General features: G+C 42.9%; 1 protein-coding gene across 2 annotated transcripts in view; it reads right to left on the bottom strand.

Moving 5' to 3' along the window:
• haus6 (HAUS augmin-like complex, subunit 6) overlaps window positions 1–16,001 on the bottom strand; it is a 49,762-nt gene extending 33,761 nt beyond the window's left edge. The window contains exons 1-6 of one of the 2 annotated variants that reach the window (XM_038803985.1): window positions 13,983–16,001; window positions 12,931–13,060; window positions 11,180–11,327; window positions 7,051–7,116; window positions 5,251–5,296; window positions 4,068–4,241 (exon numbers count right to left, since the gene is read on the bottom strand). In XM_038803985.1, the coding sequence (XP_038659913.1) occupies window positions 4,068–4,241; window positions 5,251–5,296; window positions 7,051–7,116; window positions 11,180–11,327; window positions 12,931–13,060; window positions 13,983–13,997 (579 nt within the window). In that variant the 5' untranslated portion in view covers window positions 13,998–16,001. Of the gene's footprint in view, window positions 1–4,067; window positions 4,242–5,250; window positions 5,297–7,050; window positions 7,117–11,179; window positions 11,331–12,930; window positions 13,061–13,982 lie in introns of both variants that reach the window. The other variant, XM_038803984.1, reaches the window with a different exon arrangement.
• Between the last annotated feature and the right edge of the window lie 655 nt (window positions 16,002–16,656).

Below are 16,656 nucleotides of genomic sequence, written 5' to 3'. Positions count from 1 at the left end.
GGACATAGCCTTAAATTGAGGGGTAATAGATATAGGACAGAGGTCAGAGGTGGGTTTTTTACGCAAAGAGTGGTGAGGCCGTGGAATGCCCTACCTGCAACAGTAGTGAACTCGCCAACATTGAGGGCATTTAAAAATTTATTGGATAAGCATATGGATGATAAGGGCATAGTGTAGGTTAGATGGCCTTTAGATTTTTTCCATGTCGGTGCAACATCGAGGGCCGAAGGGCCTGTACTGCGCTGTATCGTTCTATGTTCTATGTTCTATGATGTAAATCAGAAACAGTACTGTTCCCTACATTCAAGTATGGTACCGCTCAACCCTCGAGCCTGCTCCACCATTCAATGAGATCATGGCTGATCTTTGTGGACTCAGCTCCACTTTCCGGCCCGAACACCATAACCCTTAATCCCTTTATTCTTCAAAAAAACTATCCCAACTATCCCAACATAACACAAGGTACCCTCAACAGTCCTTTTTTCAATCTTCAGTCACTTTATCCTTTGCAGATTGCCATTGCTGTAAACTTAACCAACATGGGTGGGATGTTTGGGGGGGGGGGGGGGGGGGGGGGGGGGGAGTGCACCACTGAGACTCATTCTGAACTTTAAAAAAGAATAAAATGTTTTATCAGATTACTCAGACAAAAATGTCAAAAGATGTTACCAGGGCAGTGGCTAGATGTTGGCCTCTTGGGTATAGGGAATGAATTTCTTCCTGCTGTACCAAGATACAGAAGTCACTGGCAGGTACCCAGGTACCCTCCTGCAGAGAACAGGAAATTGTGCATGGCCAGGGTGTGCTTGATAACCCAATTCAATGACCGGATTTAAAATACTCCACTATATGTCAAATGACCAAGGTCAGAAAGTGGTATAAAGGTTACAGCTCTCAAATACATTCTGCTGCAACCAGGAAGTGTGGCGAGTCACTAGTAGTTTGGAGTAATACATTTAACTGTCTGACCACTGGGGAGCAAGCCCTGGCACCAGGGTCTTACTAAACACCTGGCGTTGTCAGTATACCATGGCCTAGAGGTTTTAAGGTATTCTACAAAGTGGAGATTGCATGTTTAGGTTGTTTTGGGTCACACAAGAACTAGGAGTAGGCCATCTGGCCCCTCGAGCCTGCTCCGCCATTCAATGAGATCATGGCTGATCTTTGTGGACTCAGCTCCACTTTCCGGCCCGAACACCATAACCCTTAATCCCTTTATTCTTCAAAAAACTATCTATCTTTACCTTAAAAACATGTAATGAAGGAGCCTCAACTGCTTCACTGGGCAAGGAATTCCATAGATTCACAACCCTTTGGGTGAAGAAGTTCCTCCTAAATCTACTTCCCCTTATTTTGAGGCTATGTCCCCTAGTTCCACTTTCACCCGCCAGTGGGAACAACCTGCCCGCATCTATCCCCTTCATAATTTTTAATGTTTCTATGTTTCTATAAGATCCCCCCTCATCCTTCTAAATTCCAACGAGTACAGTCCCAGTCTACTCAACCTCGCCTCATAATCCAACCACTTCAGCTCTGGGATTAACCTAGTGAATCTCCTCTGCACACCCTCCAGTGCCAGTACGTCCTTTCTCAAGTAAGGAGACCAAAACTGAACACAATACTCCAGGTGTGGCCGCACTAACACCTTATACAATTGCAACATAACCTCCCTAGTCTTAAACTCCATACCTCTAGCAATGAAGGACAAAATTCCATTTGCCTTCTTAATCACTTGTTGCACTTGTAAACCAACCTTCTGTGACTCATGCACTAGCACACCCAAGTCTCTCTGAACAGCGGCATGCTTTAATATTTTATCGTTTAAATAATAATCCCGTTTGCTGTTAATCCTACCAAAATGGATAACCTCACATTTGTCAACATTGTATTCCATCTGCCAGACCCGAGCCCATTCACTTAACCTATCCAAATCCCTCTGCAGACTTCCAGTATCCTCTGCACTTTTCGCTTTACCACTCATCTTAGTGTCATCTGCAAACTTGGACACATTGCCCTTGGTCCCCAACTCCAAATCATCTATGTAAATTGTGAACAATTGTGGGCCCAACACAGATCCCCAAGGGACACCACTAGCTACTGATTGCCAACCAGAGAAACAGCCATCAATCCCCACTCTTTGCTTTCTATTAATTAACCAATCCTCTATCCATGCTCCTACTTTACCCTTAATGCCATGCATCCTTATCTTATGCGACAACCTTTTGTGTGGCACCTTGTCAAAGGCTTTCTGGAAATCCAGATATACACCACATCCATTGGCTCCCCGTTATCTACCGCACTGGTAATGTCCTCAAAAAAATTCCACTAAATTAGTTAGGCATGACCTGCCCTTTATGAACCCATGCTGCGTCTGCCCAATGGGACAATTTCTATCCAGATGCCTCGCAATTTCTTCCTTGATGATAGATTCCAGCATCTTCCCTACTACCGAAGTTAAGCTCACTGGCCTATAATTTCCTGCTTTCTGCCTACCTCCTTTTTTAAACAGTCACAGATGCCAAAAGTAGAGTGAGGACCTTGGTAGGGTGCAAGGCCCCCTGTTGAACTGTCAGCTCCCACCTAATAACCACTGCCACCCTGCATACCCATGGATGTTTGACAAAGGAACAAAGATATTGGAATCTGGTCGACTTGTGCATTAGATTTTCCAATAATTGTTACAGTACATCCTTCGTGTGGAGACGTTTAGAATTTCAGTTTCAAGTAGTTGACCCGAATCAGAGATTGCACCTAATGCCAGAATCTCTAATCCATTGAAAACAGCCTTCATTCATCTAGCCCCTTAAGATGTTTATGTTTCGAGATTGCCTCGAATGTGCATAATTCTAGAAAAGGAGGTCCAGTCTACTCATAGGACAATCTCATCATCCCAAGATCCAGTTTAGAAAATTTCACTGCACTCTCTTCAAAGCTAAGGAGACGAACAATGTTGATAGTGCGCCAAGCATGGTCTTACCAAGGCTCTACGTGGTTGAAATAAAACTTCACTTATATTTTGTAGGATGTGGCCAATACTGGCAAGCCACGTATTTATTGACCATCCCCAACTGCTTTGAACATGCTGACGAGGCCATTTGTCAACCCCTCCCCATAACGGGCAGCACGGTAGCATTGTGGATAGATCAATTGCTTCACAGCTCCAGGGACCCAGGTTCGATTCCGGCTTGGGTCACTGTCTGTGCGGAGTCTGCACGTTCTCCCAGTGTGCGCGTGAGTTTCCTCCGGTTTCCTCCCACAGTCCAAAGATGTGCAGGTTAGGTGGATTAGCCATGATAAATTACCCTTAGTGTCCAAAATTGCCCTTAGTGTTGGGTGTGGTTACTGGGGATAGGGTGAAGGTGTGGGCTTGGGTAGGGTGCTCTTTCCAAGAGCCGGTGCAGACTATGGGCCAAATGGTCTCCTTCTGCACTGTAAATTCTATGAAATCCCCTCATTTGTCACTTTCCACTTCTGAATGCAGTGAGTAAGGAATTGGAGGGCAGACTTGTAGATGGGTGGAGATATCCCAAAATGGCATTGATTGGGTCACAAAGCTACAGAAAGCAGACGTCCCAACACTGGTCTCATTAATCATAGAATTTACAATTTACAGTGCAGAAGGAGGCCATTCAGCCCATTAAGTCTGCACTGGCCCTTGGAAAAAGCACCCCACTGAAGCCGCACACCTCCACCCTATCCGCTTTAGCCCCATAACCCAATTTAACCTTTTTGGACACCAAGGGCAATTTAGAATGGCCAATCCACCTAACGTGCACATCTAATGACTTAAATTGGGGCAGCTTAATATGAGCAACGTGTACTGAAGAGTTTAAGTACCTACCAGGATAAAGTCGACACCTTGAGAGCGAGAAAAAAAAGGGGCTGGGGAAGCTTTTTAAAAAAATTAAGTTATCTTACCTAAATCACAGACAAGAAATTCCCACATTCAACAACTGGAATCATTAGACCGTCACCGTTTAAAAGTCTGGCCAATAAGCTGGAATCTTTATGCAATGGAAAACTTAATGAACAATCATAGCATTTACAATACTATGAAGTGTACTGACCTGATCGGCTTCACCCTCGATCTTAATTATTAATTGTCTTGGAACTTTTAATGTCACATCTGCTCCATTGAGAGTGTATAGATCCACTCTCCCTTCTACTAACGAATCGATTACTTCCTTCTCTTTTTCCAACTTTGACAAAGTGCCCATTACAATATCCCACATCTCACGGAGCTGAACAAAAGAGAAAATGGTTAAAAGAAAAAGGCAAAACTAAAGGCTCAAATGCACATAGTATGCAGCACTAAGTAAATGAATTAACAGCACAAATCGAGGTTAAGATGTATGATCTTATAGCAATTAGAGAGCATGGGTTCAAGGTGATCAAAGCTGGGAACTAAATATTCAGGTGCCTGTGACTTTTCCCATAAGGACAGGAAGGAAAGGGAGGTTGCGTAGCTGTGTTAGTACAAGATGGAGTAAATATGATAGGAAGAAGTGATCTTGGATTGGAAGATATAGAATCCACATGGGTGCAGATAAGGAATAACATGGGGAAGACGACACTGGTGGGAGTAGTCTATGGGCCCCATAACAGTAGCTATACTGTTTCCAGATGATACAAATAAGCAGGAAGCCAGTTGGTGAGGATGGCACCAACAGTCTACAGAAGGATATAGATGGTCCAGTGAGTGGGTAAAAATGTGACAGATAGAACACAATGTAGGAAAATGTTTGGCAGGGAGAATAAAGGGTTGAATATTAGGATGATGTGTGGCTTGGAGGGGAACATGAAGCTGGTGTTTCCATGTATCTATTCTTGTTTTTCTAGGTAGTGGAGGTCATGCGTTTGGAATGTGTCCATTCCTGATGATTCATGAGTGACTCCAAGTCATACATTACAGTAAAGGACTGGAGAGCCGGGCAGGGAGGAGGCTGCACTCCCCACTAAAAAAAACATTCTGTAAAGATACTCTTGGCTATAAAAAGGCTTGAAAGACACAAAAACAAAAAGCATGGCGCTGCACATACCTCAATTCACTTTAAACTTTCTTCAACATCAGCCACAGGTTAGTGGTCAACAAATTTATTTTTTTTAAAACAACTCGTGTCAAACTTTGGAGGAAAGGTAAATTAGATTTATTAGCTTATCCTAGCAGCAGAGGATAATTCACCTGCCAATTTAAGCCAGGTAGAGAAATTTAATAAGTAAAGCAAAGTACTATCAATGATTTTCACAAACCTCTTCCTGTTTCCGAATACGTGCTTCTGCAATGTCACAAGCGCCTCTAGCAAAAGAAGTCAAATTTAATTTATTTAGCCAAAGTCTTCGAAGTACAAAAAATATATATATTTTTTTAAATCTGAGCTATTACAGATGAATAAAAAAGTAATTTAGGATGCAGTCTGACAGTTCAGGCAATCTTTTCTAGTCTACTACAACAAGTATTGAGCCTTTATAAAATAATAATCATCAGGCACTGGAGCAGTGACAGGGAAAATCAGATCAATGAAGAAAATGCCAGCTTTTGCATCTGCATGCAACAGGATGTTTAAACCAGATGCTATTATAATAAGAAGTCTTACAACACCAGGTTAAAGTCCAACAGGTTTGTTTCATTAACCTGGTGCTGTAAGACTTCTTACTGTGCTCACCCCAGTCCAACACCAGCATCTCCACACCATATTATAAGCCCATCTATTGCATCTCCAACCGTCCCCCTCAAAATTACAGAGAGTATCTTGATGCTATTTCATGGAGCTGTTACACATCATACAACACAAGTTTGAGCGCATGTTCATTTCATAAATCATAGAACTTACAATGCAGAAGGCGGCCATTCAGCTAGAGTCTGCACCAGCCCTTGGAAAGAGCACCCTACCCAAGCCCATACCTCTACCATATCCCCTAACCCCACTGCCGAGCAATGATCACCCTACTCAAACCCACATATCCACCCTATACCAGTAACCCAACAACCCCCCCCCCCTTAACCTTACTTTTTAGGACACTACAGGCAATTTAGCATGGCCAATCCACCTAACCCGCACATCTTTGGACTAAATGAGGAAACCCATGCAGACGCAGGGAGAACGTGCAGACAGTGAGCCAAGCCAGGAATCGAACCTGGGACCCTGGAGCTGTGAAGCTAACCGCTGTGCTACCGTGCCACGATACCTCATGTTAAACAAATTGTGTTGGGAATAAAGTTGTGAAAGAAGTCTTTCGTTGTGAGAACTAGTGCCTGACAGTCTGTAAAATTTCACAGCTATTAACCTGTAACTGGCCAATTGGATCACTTCCCTAAAATAATCAGTGGTCTGAAAAGAACAGGACAGTTCAGCAGCAAGACATTATAACCATCTCCTGGCTGAACATCACATAACATATAATGCTACAAAAAGTAATCCTTAAATTACCATAACCCTGTTATTACTCTCCTGTCTATGCTGACACTGAAACGAACACTGTTATTACAGCTATGCAAACACAAGGGGCTTTATTTCTGAAAAATTAACTCCGCACAAAACTTCAACTCGAGAAGTTCTGTATTCTCTCTCTTCATTTTAACTAGCTTTGAGGTACCTCTAATACTATTCTAACCATTTACCCTCAAGTACTGTATAATTCCCAGTTCAGTTTGGTTATCAGGCAATTCAGGGAAAAACAAACTGCAATGGAGACAATGGTTGTAACTTCCTCAGAGTGGCCATCAGGAGGACACGCCCTCTTCTGTCACACCAACATCTGCTCAAAGCTGCATAGTTTAAAGGCGTGACTACTGCTCCATTAACTGACCTTGAAAATCAGTTATGATCGGCTTCAGATACCTCAATGGGGTAAAACAAAAATAGCATTGAGTACTTCAACCTTCTCAACTTGCTCATCGGGACAATCACAAGAACACCAATGTCAGGGGAACGGGATCCTTTGGTATCCTTGTGATGGTCACCCGAAGGCTGCAACGTGAACATCTTGGATGAAAAATCTTTTTTCAGCAATAAAAGGTTCTGCATCACCAAACTATTAATAGCATCTTACTTTTCCACGCGACTCTTCAGTTCAGCATACTCTTTCCTCAAAGCTGCATTTTCTTCAACCAATAATCTAGAGCAAGTCAAAATAAACATTCATTGGTTAAAAATGTTAATTTTACTACAAATGAACAGTTAAGTCAATATCACAAGAATAAGCCCGAATAGAGCACCCAGACCCTCTGCTGGCCTGTTCTGCCATTCAAGATTGACTTCCTTGTACATCATGTGCCACTAAAGAAATACAACTGCCATTTATTGGACATTTTGACTGTGGCTAAGTGTTCCAAGGTGCTTCATATAAGCAGAACCAAACAAAAATGGGTGCGGATTTAAAAAATGCAAGTGACCAAAAGATTAGTCAAACGGGAATGGATTTGAAGATAGAAGGACAGGGGAAGGGAAAGGTAGAAGGATTGGGGGGGGAAAGAGAATGTCCAACTGGCCAATGTTTTGGAGGCAGAGGCATAAAAAGGAAGCTGGAGATGTGCAAAGTAAAATGTCTTAAAACAAATTTAAAAAAAAAAATACAAAATTTTCAATTGGAGATGTTACAGACCAGGTAGCACTGGGGCTCATCTCTAAGAAGGTTCTGGGGAAACTGAAAGGTCTGAAGGTGGACAAGTCACCTGGACCAGATGGACTACACCCCAGGGTCCTAAAAGAGATAGCTGAGGAAATTGTGGAGGCATTGGTGATCATCTTTCAGGAATCACTGGAGGCAGGAAGGATCCCAGAGGACTGGAAAGTGGCTAACGTAACACCACTGAAGGAGGGAGGGAGGGAGGAAGGCAGGAGACTGGAAAACATAGGCCGAGTAGCCTGACTTTAATCACTGGTAAGATTTAGGAGCCGGTTATTAAAGATGAGATCGCAAAGTACTTGGAAGTGCATGGTAAAATAGGACTGAGTCAGCACGGCTTTGTCAAAGGGAGGTTGTGTCGGACAAATCTGTTAGAGTTCTTTGAGGAAGTGTCAAGGGAGTTCGACAAAAGAGAACCAGTGGACGTGATTTCTTTAGATTTACAGAAGGCCTTTGACAAGGTGCTGCATAGGACTGTGAAATAAATTAAGAGGCGATGGTGTTAAGGGCAAGATCCTGGCACGGATAGGGGATTGCCAGAAGGCAGGGAGCGGGGATAAAGGGGTCTTTTTCAGGATGGCAGCCAGTGACTAGGGGTGTGCTTTAAGGGTTTTCATAGAATTTACAGAGCAGAAGGAGGCCATTCGGCCCATCGAGTCTGCACCGGCTCCTGGAAAGAGCACCCTACCCAAGGTTAACACCTCCACTCTATCCCCATAACCCAGTAACCCCACCAAACACTAAGGGCAATTTTGGACACGAAGGGCAATTTATCATGGCCAATCCACCTAACCTGCACATCTTTGGACTGTGGGAGGAAACCCACGCACACACGGGAAGGATGTGCAGATTCCGCACAGACAGTGACCCAAGCCAGAATCGAACCTGGGACCCTATCGCTGTTAAGCGATTGTGCTATCCACAATGCTACCGTGCTGTCCCTTTTCACAATATACATTAATGATCTGGAAGAAGGAACTGAAGGCACTGTTGCCAAGTTTGCAGATGATACAAAGATCTGTAGAGGGACAGGTACGAGAAAGCAAGGGGGCTGCAGAAGGATTTGGACAAGCTAGACGAGTGGGCAGTGAAGTGGCAAATGAAATACAATGAGGAAAAGTGAGGTTATGCACATTTGAAGGAGAAATTTAAGCATAAACTATTTTCTAAATGGGAAAATGCTTAGGAAATCAGAAGCACAAAAGGGAATTTGGCGTCCTTGTTCACGATTCAAGGTTAACGTGCAGGTTCAGTCGGCAGTTAAGAAGGCATTCATGTCAAGAGGGCTAGAATACAAGACCAGGGATGTGCTTCTAAAGCTGTACAAGGCTCTGGTCAGACCCCATTTGGAGTATTCAGCAGTTTTGGGCCCTGCATCTAAGGAAGGATGTGCTGGCCTTGGAAAGGGTCCAAGAGGCTCACAAGAATGTTATAGATAGATCATAGAATTTACAGTGCAGCAGGAGGCCATTCAGCCCATCGAGTCTGCACCGGCTCTTTGAAAGAGCACCCGGCCCAAACCCACATCTTCACCCTATCCCCAGAATTTACAGTGCAGTAGGAGGCCATTCGGCCCATCGAGTCTGCACTGGCTCTTTGAAAGAGCACCCAACCCAAGCCCACACCTTCACCCTATCCCCATAACTCAGTAACCCCACCCAACACGAAGGGCAATTTTGGACACCAAGAGCAATTTAGCATGGCCAATCCACCTAACCTCCGCATCTTTGGACGTGGAGAAGATGATGTTTCCATTGTGGGAAAAACAAGCAGAAGACACCATCTCAGACGAAAGGGACGGACAATCCTTTAAAACGAGACGAGGAGGAATTTCTTCAGCCAGAGGGTGGTGAATCTGTGGAACACTTTGCCACAGAAGGTTGTGGAGGCCAGATCACGGAGTGTCTTTAAGACAGAGATAGGCTCTTGATTAACATGGGTTATGGGGATGAGAAAAATATCAGCAATGATTGAATGGCGGAGCAGACCCGATGGGCCGAGTGGCCTAATTCTGCTCCCATGTCTTATAGGAAAAGAGGATAATATTCACATTAAAATCAGGATGTGCAAACTATCCCCACATGCAGCCACTCGCATTCACAGGTTTTGGGCTTTGAGTTTTGGAAACGGCTATGTTCACACTGATGCCTCATTTGTTGATAAACTTCACTCATTTGAAATGTTTAATTCCTTTTGGAAGCAGCACTGAAAATGGCCTGCACAGAATGTACTCTGGGCAGGGCATGTCAATGCCAATCAGCAAGGGTGGCTTGGTTACACCAGTACTGATCATATCTGGCAGACTTGGCCTGTGACAGCTATATAGCGCGAGGGTGAATACGAAAAGGGGCTTAAAGAGATGAGCAACACCTGCACGTGAGTGGATTACAGTGGAGATGGATTGAGCTTGGTCAGCCCCAATCTTGGTCTTTCACATCTGTCCCCAAGACAAGACAACTGGAGAGGAGATTGATAGTAATGATAATCTGCAGCACCCTCTGCATCTGTTTCAATGAGCTTTACAATTGTCCCCACACAGCAGTGCTGCGATGCGTTCAGTACTAATGCAGGAAACTATTTCCTCTCCTACACTGTCAATGGAGTGGTTTTCTGCAATTAAAAAACATTGCAGGAAAGCATTCCCCCTTACATATAGTGGAGGCAATGTCATAGTGGTATTGTCAATGGACTAGCAATCCAGAGACCCAGGAAATGCTGTGGGGACCCGGGTTCAAATCCCACCACAGTAGATGGTGAAACTGGAGTTCAATAAAAATCTGAAATCAAGGCGAATGATGACCATGACCCATTTCAATGGAGGCAAAAACCCCATTGAGTTTACTAATGTCCTTTTGGGAAGGAAATCTCACATCCTTACCTGGTCTGGCCTACATGTGACTCCACACCCACAACAATGTGGCTGAATCTTAAAATCCACTCAGGGCAATTAGGGATGGGCAACAACTGCTGGCCCAGCCAGCAACGCCCACATCCCAAGAAATAAAAAACACGCCACCTGGCTTGGTCTCAAATCAATTCAGTAACCAGGGTGTGGCTACTTCACTTTCCAGAAAGAATAAATTAAACATTCAGAAATTGACTTATATGGTCTTGGTACACTGTGTTCCATCAAAAATTTGGAAACTCCTATCTTAACTCAACAACGTCTGAACATACAAATGTCCTTTGCACCCAAAAAGAATAACATCTGAAATCTTGCTTGATCATTATACTCACAAATACAAATTCTCCCCATGTTTACCCAAAACTAGTTTTTCTGCACCAAGACCGGGTTTATACTTTAATGGATATCAGGATTAGTTTTTCAGTGAAGACCAAATGGCTGTGGGAATTAAAATTTAGCCTATGGGCATTTTTGCATTAATTACAAAGCTGGTTAATATTCCACATTTCCTGTTACAATCCAGTTTTATATATGTACTGGAACAGACTCGCCAAGGGGAGAAGACAACTTCTGGTTTACCCTCGAGCTTCACAAGTATGAACGCAGGACTTTGCACATTGTAAAAGTCAGACAGACATATATACTTACGATTCCCTTCTTTTATATTCTTCAACAACAAAAGCTTCTTTCTGAATTCCTTCCAAAAATCTGCTGGCTGCAATGCAACTTTTCATTGCCATTAAATGGGCATCTTGTGGTTTTCCTCCGAATGTCATGGTTTTCCAGGTATCACCTTCTTCTTGAATAAAATCATCATACCGATCATTTAATGTCAGAGCCTGTCACTAAAATTGACTGGAAAGACTCTACACATGCATAGTAAACTCCCCCTTCAAAATAAAGCAAGTGCCAACATTATTGCCGACACCACTTTCAGCTCCTCTAACAGATGTGCTAATTTGCAAAGCTTCAAGAATGCAACCATTTTAATAAGAACGCCAATGCATTTGAAAATGTCAATGACAAAAATGGCAGTGAAGTTCAAAGTTCTGGGGTTTTTCACTCGAAGGTTTCACGCTTTGGAACGGTCTATTGGGCTGTTCCAGAGGGCTTTCAATCCTCATACATATAATATATTGAGGTCCATGAAACAAATTCTTCGTCAGAGGCATTTAAGGGGCTGGTTTAGCTCACTGAGCTAAATCGCTGGCTTTTAAAGCAGGCCAGCAGCACGGTTCGATTCCCGTACCAGCCTCCCCGGACAGGCGCCGGAATGTGGCGACTAGGGGCTTTTCACAGTAACTTCATTGAAGCCTACTCGTGACAATAAGCGATTTTCAATTTCAATTAAGGGATAGGAGGGCAGGAAAGTGGAGTGAGGCAGATCTGCCATAACTATATTCAATAATGGAGCAAACTCAAGGGGCCATATAGCCCACATCTATACCCAAACCATTCTCAACAAATACCATTGCTAATAGAACAGAAATTTATAGAACATATTTTTCTTTGCCATCAGATAGCATTTTAAATTTATGAAATGTGTATGAAATACCACAACAGGGCTAAAAAAAATGTAGCAGGGCATCACACCATTAGAATTTATCAACCCGTAGCTTTTTATTTTTGAATTTTGCCCCGTAACCTGTTGGAGGAGAGGGGCAAGAACAGCATGGTGAGGGCAATGGGACATCTGGTTCTAATAAGACTAATTAATAAACTTTTTAAACTAGTAAATACCACCCAGGCAGCATACTGTGGAAGCTGAAGTAAATATTCAGGTGATACTTTTGTAGGTTTTATTTTATGTGGAAACAAACAGTTAAGTACTCCAAATACCTAAAACTTCATAAATAGATGACCTAGTCTATTGTATCTATACAAAACACTGTGCCATGCACTTATCCCTAAACAGGATAACAAAAAAGGTTATTTAGAATCAACTCTACATATTATAGCAACTACAGGGCAGTAAATAATTGAAACAAACCAACAACTCATATTGGATCATTGGTACAGTGCAACCCTTCAAAGCGGTTTTCAGTCGATGAAAAATGTAAATGTTTTGCTCCCAATTCCTGAATAGATAGGGGTCCCGCCCAACAGATTGAATAAATACAGGGTTACTAGCAACCTTCAAAAGGAAATTGAATGAAAAGATGCACTGATGAGAAAAATAGTGGTGTGGACCTGACCATATTGCTCTTAAGCGATTCTTAAGCGCCAGTGCAGAACTTTTGTACTATATGATTCTACGATCATAGTCAGTTTACTTTAAACTGCATTCTGTAAGAATGTGCATTACTAAGAACATTCGTCACAATAATCAGAAAAAATTGCAATTCTATAGTTTAAATGAAGTTATTATGAAGACCATTTTAAGACAAAAAGAAACTTACTTTGAACTTCATTAAACTTGCACATGAGCACAAATTTTATAAAATGGTACATGACGTTAATAAATTTAGGACCTCCTGGAGACAGGAATAACGATGCAGTGACTTGAGGAAATGCATTTCCAGCTTCATCCTTGAAGAGACAAATAATCTCATTTAAAACGTTAACTCTCCAATTCTAATACAGTCAATTTCATATTGACCTACCATCCCAATAACCACTGAAAGGCTTGTCCACTACTCTTGTTCGACATTACAATGCCCTCTTAACATTAAACCACAGCATCAGACTCAATACCCATGCTGACAACACCAAGCTCCACCTTTTAAAAAAAAAAATCTGTTGTCACCAAATTGTCAAACTCTTTGTCCGACTGGTCTGGAGGAACAGAAATTGCTTTCAACAAAATATTGGGGAGGGAGATCTGTTCCCCAGTAGCCTCCATCCCACGCGCTGCTAACTGTCTACAACCTTGGTGCCATGTTTGAGGAGTTTGAAACCACATATCCAATTGTAAGATCACATTTACACCTCTAACATTGCTCAACTGCAGCATTAATCCCAGCACTCATAGAACATAGAACAGTACAGCACAGAACAGGCCCTTCGGCCCTCGATGTTGTGCCGAGCAATGATCACCCTACTTAAACCCACGTAACCCGTATACCCGTAACCCAACAATCCCCCCATTAACCTTACACTACGGGCAATTTAGCATGGCCAATCCACCTAACCCGCACATCTTTGGACTGTGGGAGGAAACCGGAGCACCCGGAGGAAACCCACGCACACACGGGGAGGACGTGCAGACTCCGAGGACGTGCAGACTCCCCCTCAACCATGCTTTTGTTACATTTAGACTTGACTACATAAACACACTCCTTCATTAAACTGGAGTCAATCCAAAACTCTGCTGCCTGGTCTCAACTTAAAAACCTTCCTGCTCACCCATCTTACTAACCTTCGTTAGCTCCCAGTTGAAGTCCTCCAATTAAAAAAGTTTCCACCATATAAAAGGCCCCATTACTTGCAGCATGCTATTCCGTTTACTCACCGCAATTTTCTTCATCCATTCAAAGCATACTTTTCTAAAGCATGCAGCCCTTTTCTTATCATAAATAGGCCAGCAGTCCCTTGAGAGATAAACAAATGTTAAAAACAAAAACAAAAACACTATGCAAAGCTACTAAATTGGCAGCAAGGACAACACAGGTTACACAAATTAAATGTTGCATGATTTTAAACACTTAATTTGAAATAAGCTCTTCCACCAGAAGGTAAAGCAAATTTGTCTGGCATGAAATGGAGCAGCAAGATAAAAGGTACTATTACTCAACTCCATTCATCCCCCACCAGCTAATCATAGCATGTTTATGACACAAAGGCCATTTGCCCCATCGTGTGCGCCAGTCAAAAAAATGAGCCTCCCAGCCCAATCCCACTTTCCCGTATTCCACCTGCAGGTCACAGCACTCCAAGTCCAGACACCTTTTTAAAATTAGTTGTGACTTTTTCTGCCTCTACTACTCTTTCAAACATGGAGTTCCAGACCTCCACAACCCTCTGGGTTAAAACCTTTCCTCATCTCCCCTCTAATATTTACATAAATCACTTACATCTCCTTGTCACTGACCTCTGCCAAAGTAAATATGTCCTTCTCATCCACACCCCTCAAAATTGTATATATCATCCAAATATCCCACAGCCCCCTCTGTCAAAGAACAACCCCAGGCAATCCAAATGTCGCACAGCCCCCTCTGTCCAAGAACAACCCCAGCCTTTCCAATCTTTCTTGGTTGCAATTTTGCAGTCCTGGCATCAGACCCTTTCTAGTCTGATTACAGCCTTTCAGTAATGAGGTCACCAAAACTGCATACAGTGCTTAAGTTATGGCTGAAAATAATTTCAGCAAAACCTCCCAGCTCTTATTCTATGCCTCGACTAATAAATGAAAGAATTTCACGTTTTCTTAACCACCATACTGACCGGTCCTGCTGCCTCTCGGGATCTGTGGACATTCACTCCAAGGTCCCTCACTTCCTCTACACCCCAGTATCCTCTGGTTTATTGTGCAATCCTGTGTCTTGATTGGGCTCCCCAAATATATCAACACATTTCTCTGGATCAAATTCCATTTGTCATCTTTCTGTGCACCTGACCAGTCCGCTTCCTGCAGTACACAGCTCTCCTCCTCGTTATCAACCATGCAGCCAATTTTTGTGACATTTGCATGCTTCTTGATGATTACCCCCAGATTCATGCAAAAATCATTAATACGTGCCACAAAAATCAGCAGACCTCATATTGAGCCCTGTGGAACCTCACGGGAAACAACCTTCCAGTTACAAAAACACCCATCAACAATTCCCCTTCGTTTCTTACCACGGAGTCAGTTTTGTATCCAGATTGTGGCATTCCCTCGGGTCCCATGAGGCTTTTTTGTGGTACTTTGTTAAAAGTCTTGCTAGAATCTATGTAGACCACATCAACTGCACCACCCTCACTAATCCTCCTTGCTACTTCCAAAACTTCAATCCAATTAGTCTTTAAAATTACAGTTTACCTGGTCTCTCAATGGATTCCAATCATTTTCCAATGAAGACGTTGGCTTGGTCTTTCCCTCTCTTGCTAAAAGAAAGGTGCAATATTGGTAGACCTACAATCCTCCAGCACCACATCTGTATACATCGGAAAATGGTTGCAAGGCATTTGAAGCTAGCCACATTCTTCAGCTTTTAATCATGGATTAATATGTCTGGTTGAACCGTGCTGAAATTTGGCACGGGCTGGTAAAGCTCAGTTCTGGAAATCTCAAATTTATAACTTACATCCAATGTTCCAGACATCACCACCATTGAGTTATGTTGTATCCCATTGGTAGGACAGACCCAGCAGAGGAGGAAGCACATTGGTATACAGTCAGGCAAGTTGCCCTGAGTCCTCCACATGACTCCTGACCATATGAAGTCTCATGGGATCAGGTCATGATGTGGAGATGCTGGCGTTGGACTGGGGTGAGCACCATAAGAAGTCTTACAACGCCAGGTTTAAAGTCCAACACGTTTGTTTCAAACATTGTTTGAAACGAATATGTTGGGCTTTAACCTGGTGTTGTAAGACTTCTTACTGGGATCAGGTCAAGCATTGGTAAGGAAACCTAATAATTACCAACTATTGCCCTCCCTTAGCTGATGAATCAGTACTTCATGTTGAAAACAACTTACAAGAAGCAGAGGATAGCAAGGGTAAGAAAATATTCTGGGTGGGGATGTGTTCAACAGCAAGAGCGGCTCGGCAGGACAACTACTGAGAAGAGTGCGAAAGGAGAGATCTGCCAGACTGGGCCGAGGGAACCAAAAGGGAAAATCTACAGACATCACTAATTTGGTCACTGATGCATTTGTCCATTGGTAAGAAGAAACAGTACAGTCCTTGTGAAGACAAAAGTCCCATTTGACACAGCATATCTCCATTGCATGGTATTACCGTGCTAAATGGTCCCCAAGGTACTTAGCTGACCTTAATGTAGGCTTCAGGAAAAAAAAAACAGGGATTAAGTTTTGAAGTGTTATATCCTGCTCAGCACACATCTGACAAATAATTCTGGCAGGTTCACATAAATAGCCTCCAGGACAAGTTACTCATTGGCCACCATGTATTAGACTGCACTTTACATCAGGAGGTAAAACCTCAGAATATATGGGCAAAGGGCAGGTCGTGTTTGACAA

This window comes from Scyliorhinus canicula, chromosome 8 (assembly GCF_902713615.1).
Source record: "Scyliorhinus canicula chromosome 8, sScyCan1.1, whole genome shotgun sequence".
NCBI classification, from domain to species: domain Eukaryota; kingdom Metazoa; phylum Chordata; class Chondrichthyes; order Carcharhiniformes; family Scyliorhinidae; genus Scyliorhinus; species Scyliorhinus canicula.
The sequence above is the reverse complement of the archived record's forward strand: the minus strand, read 5'-3'. Positions and strand labels throughout refer to the sequence as shown.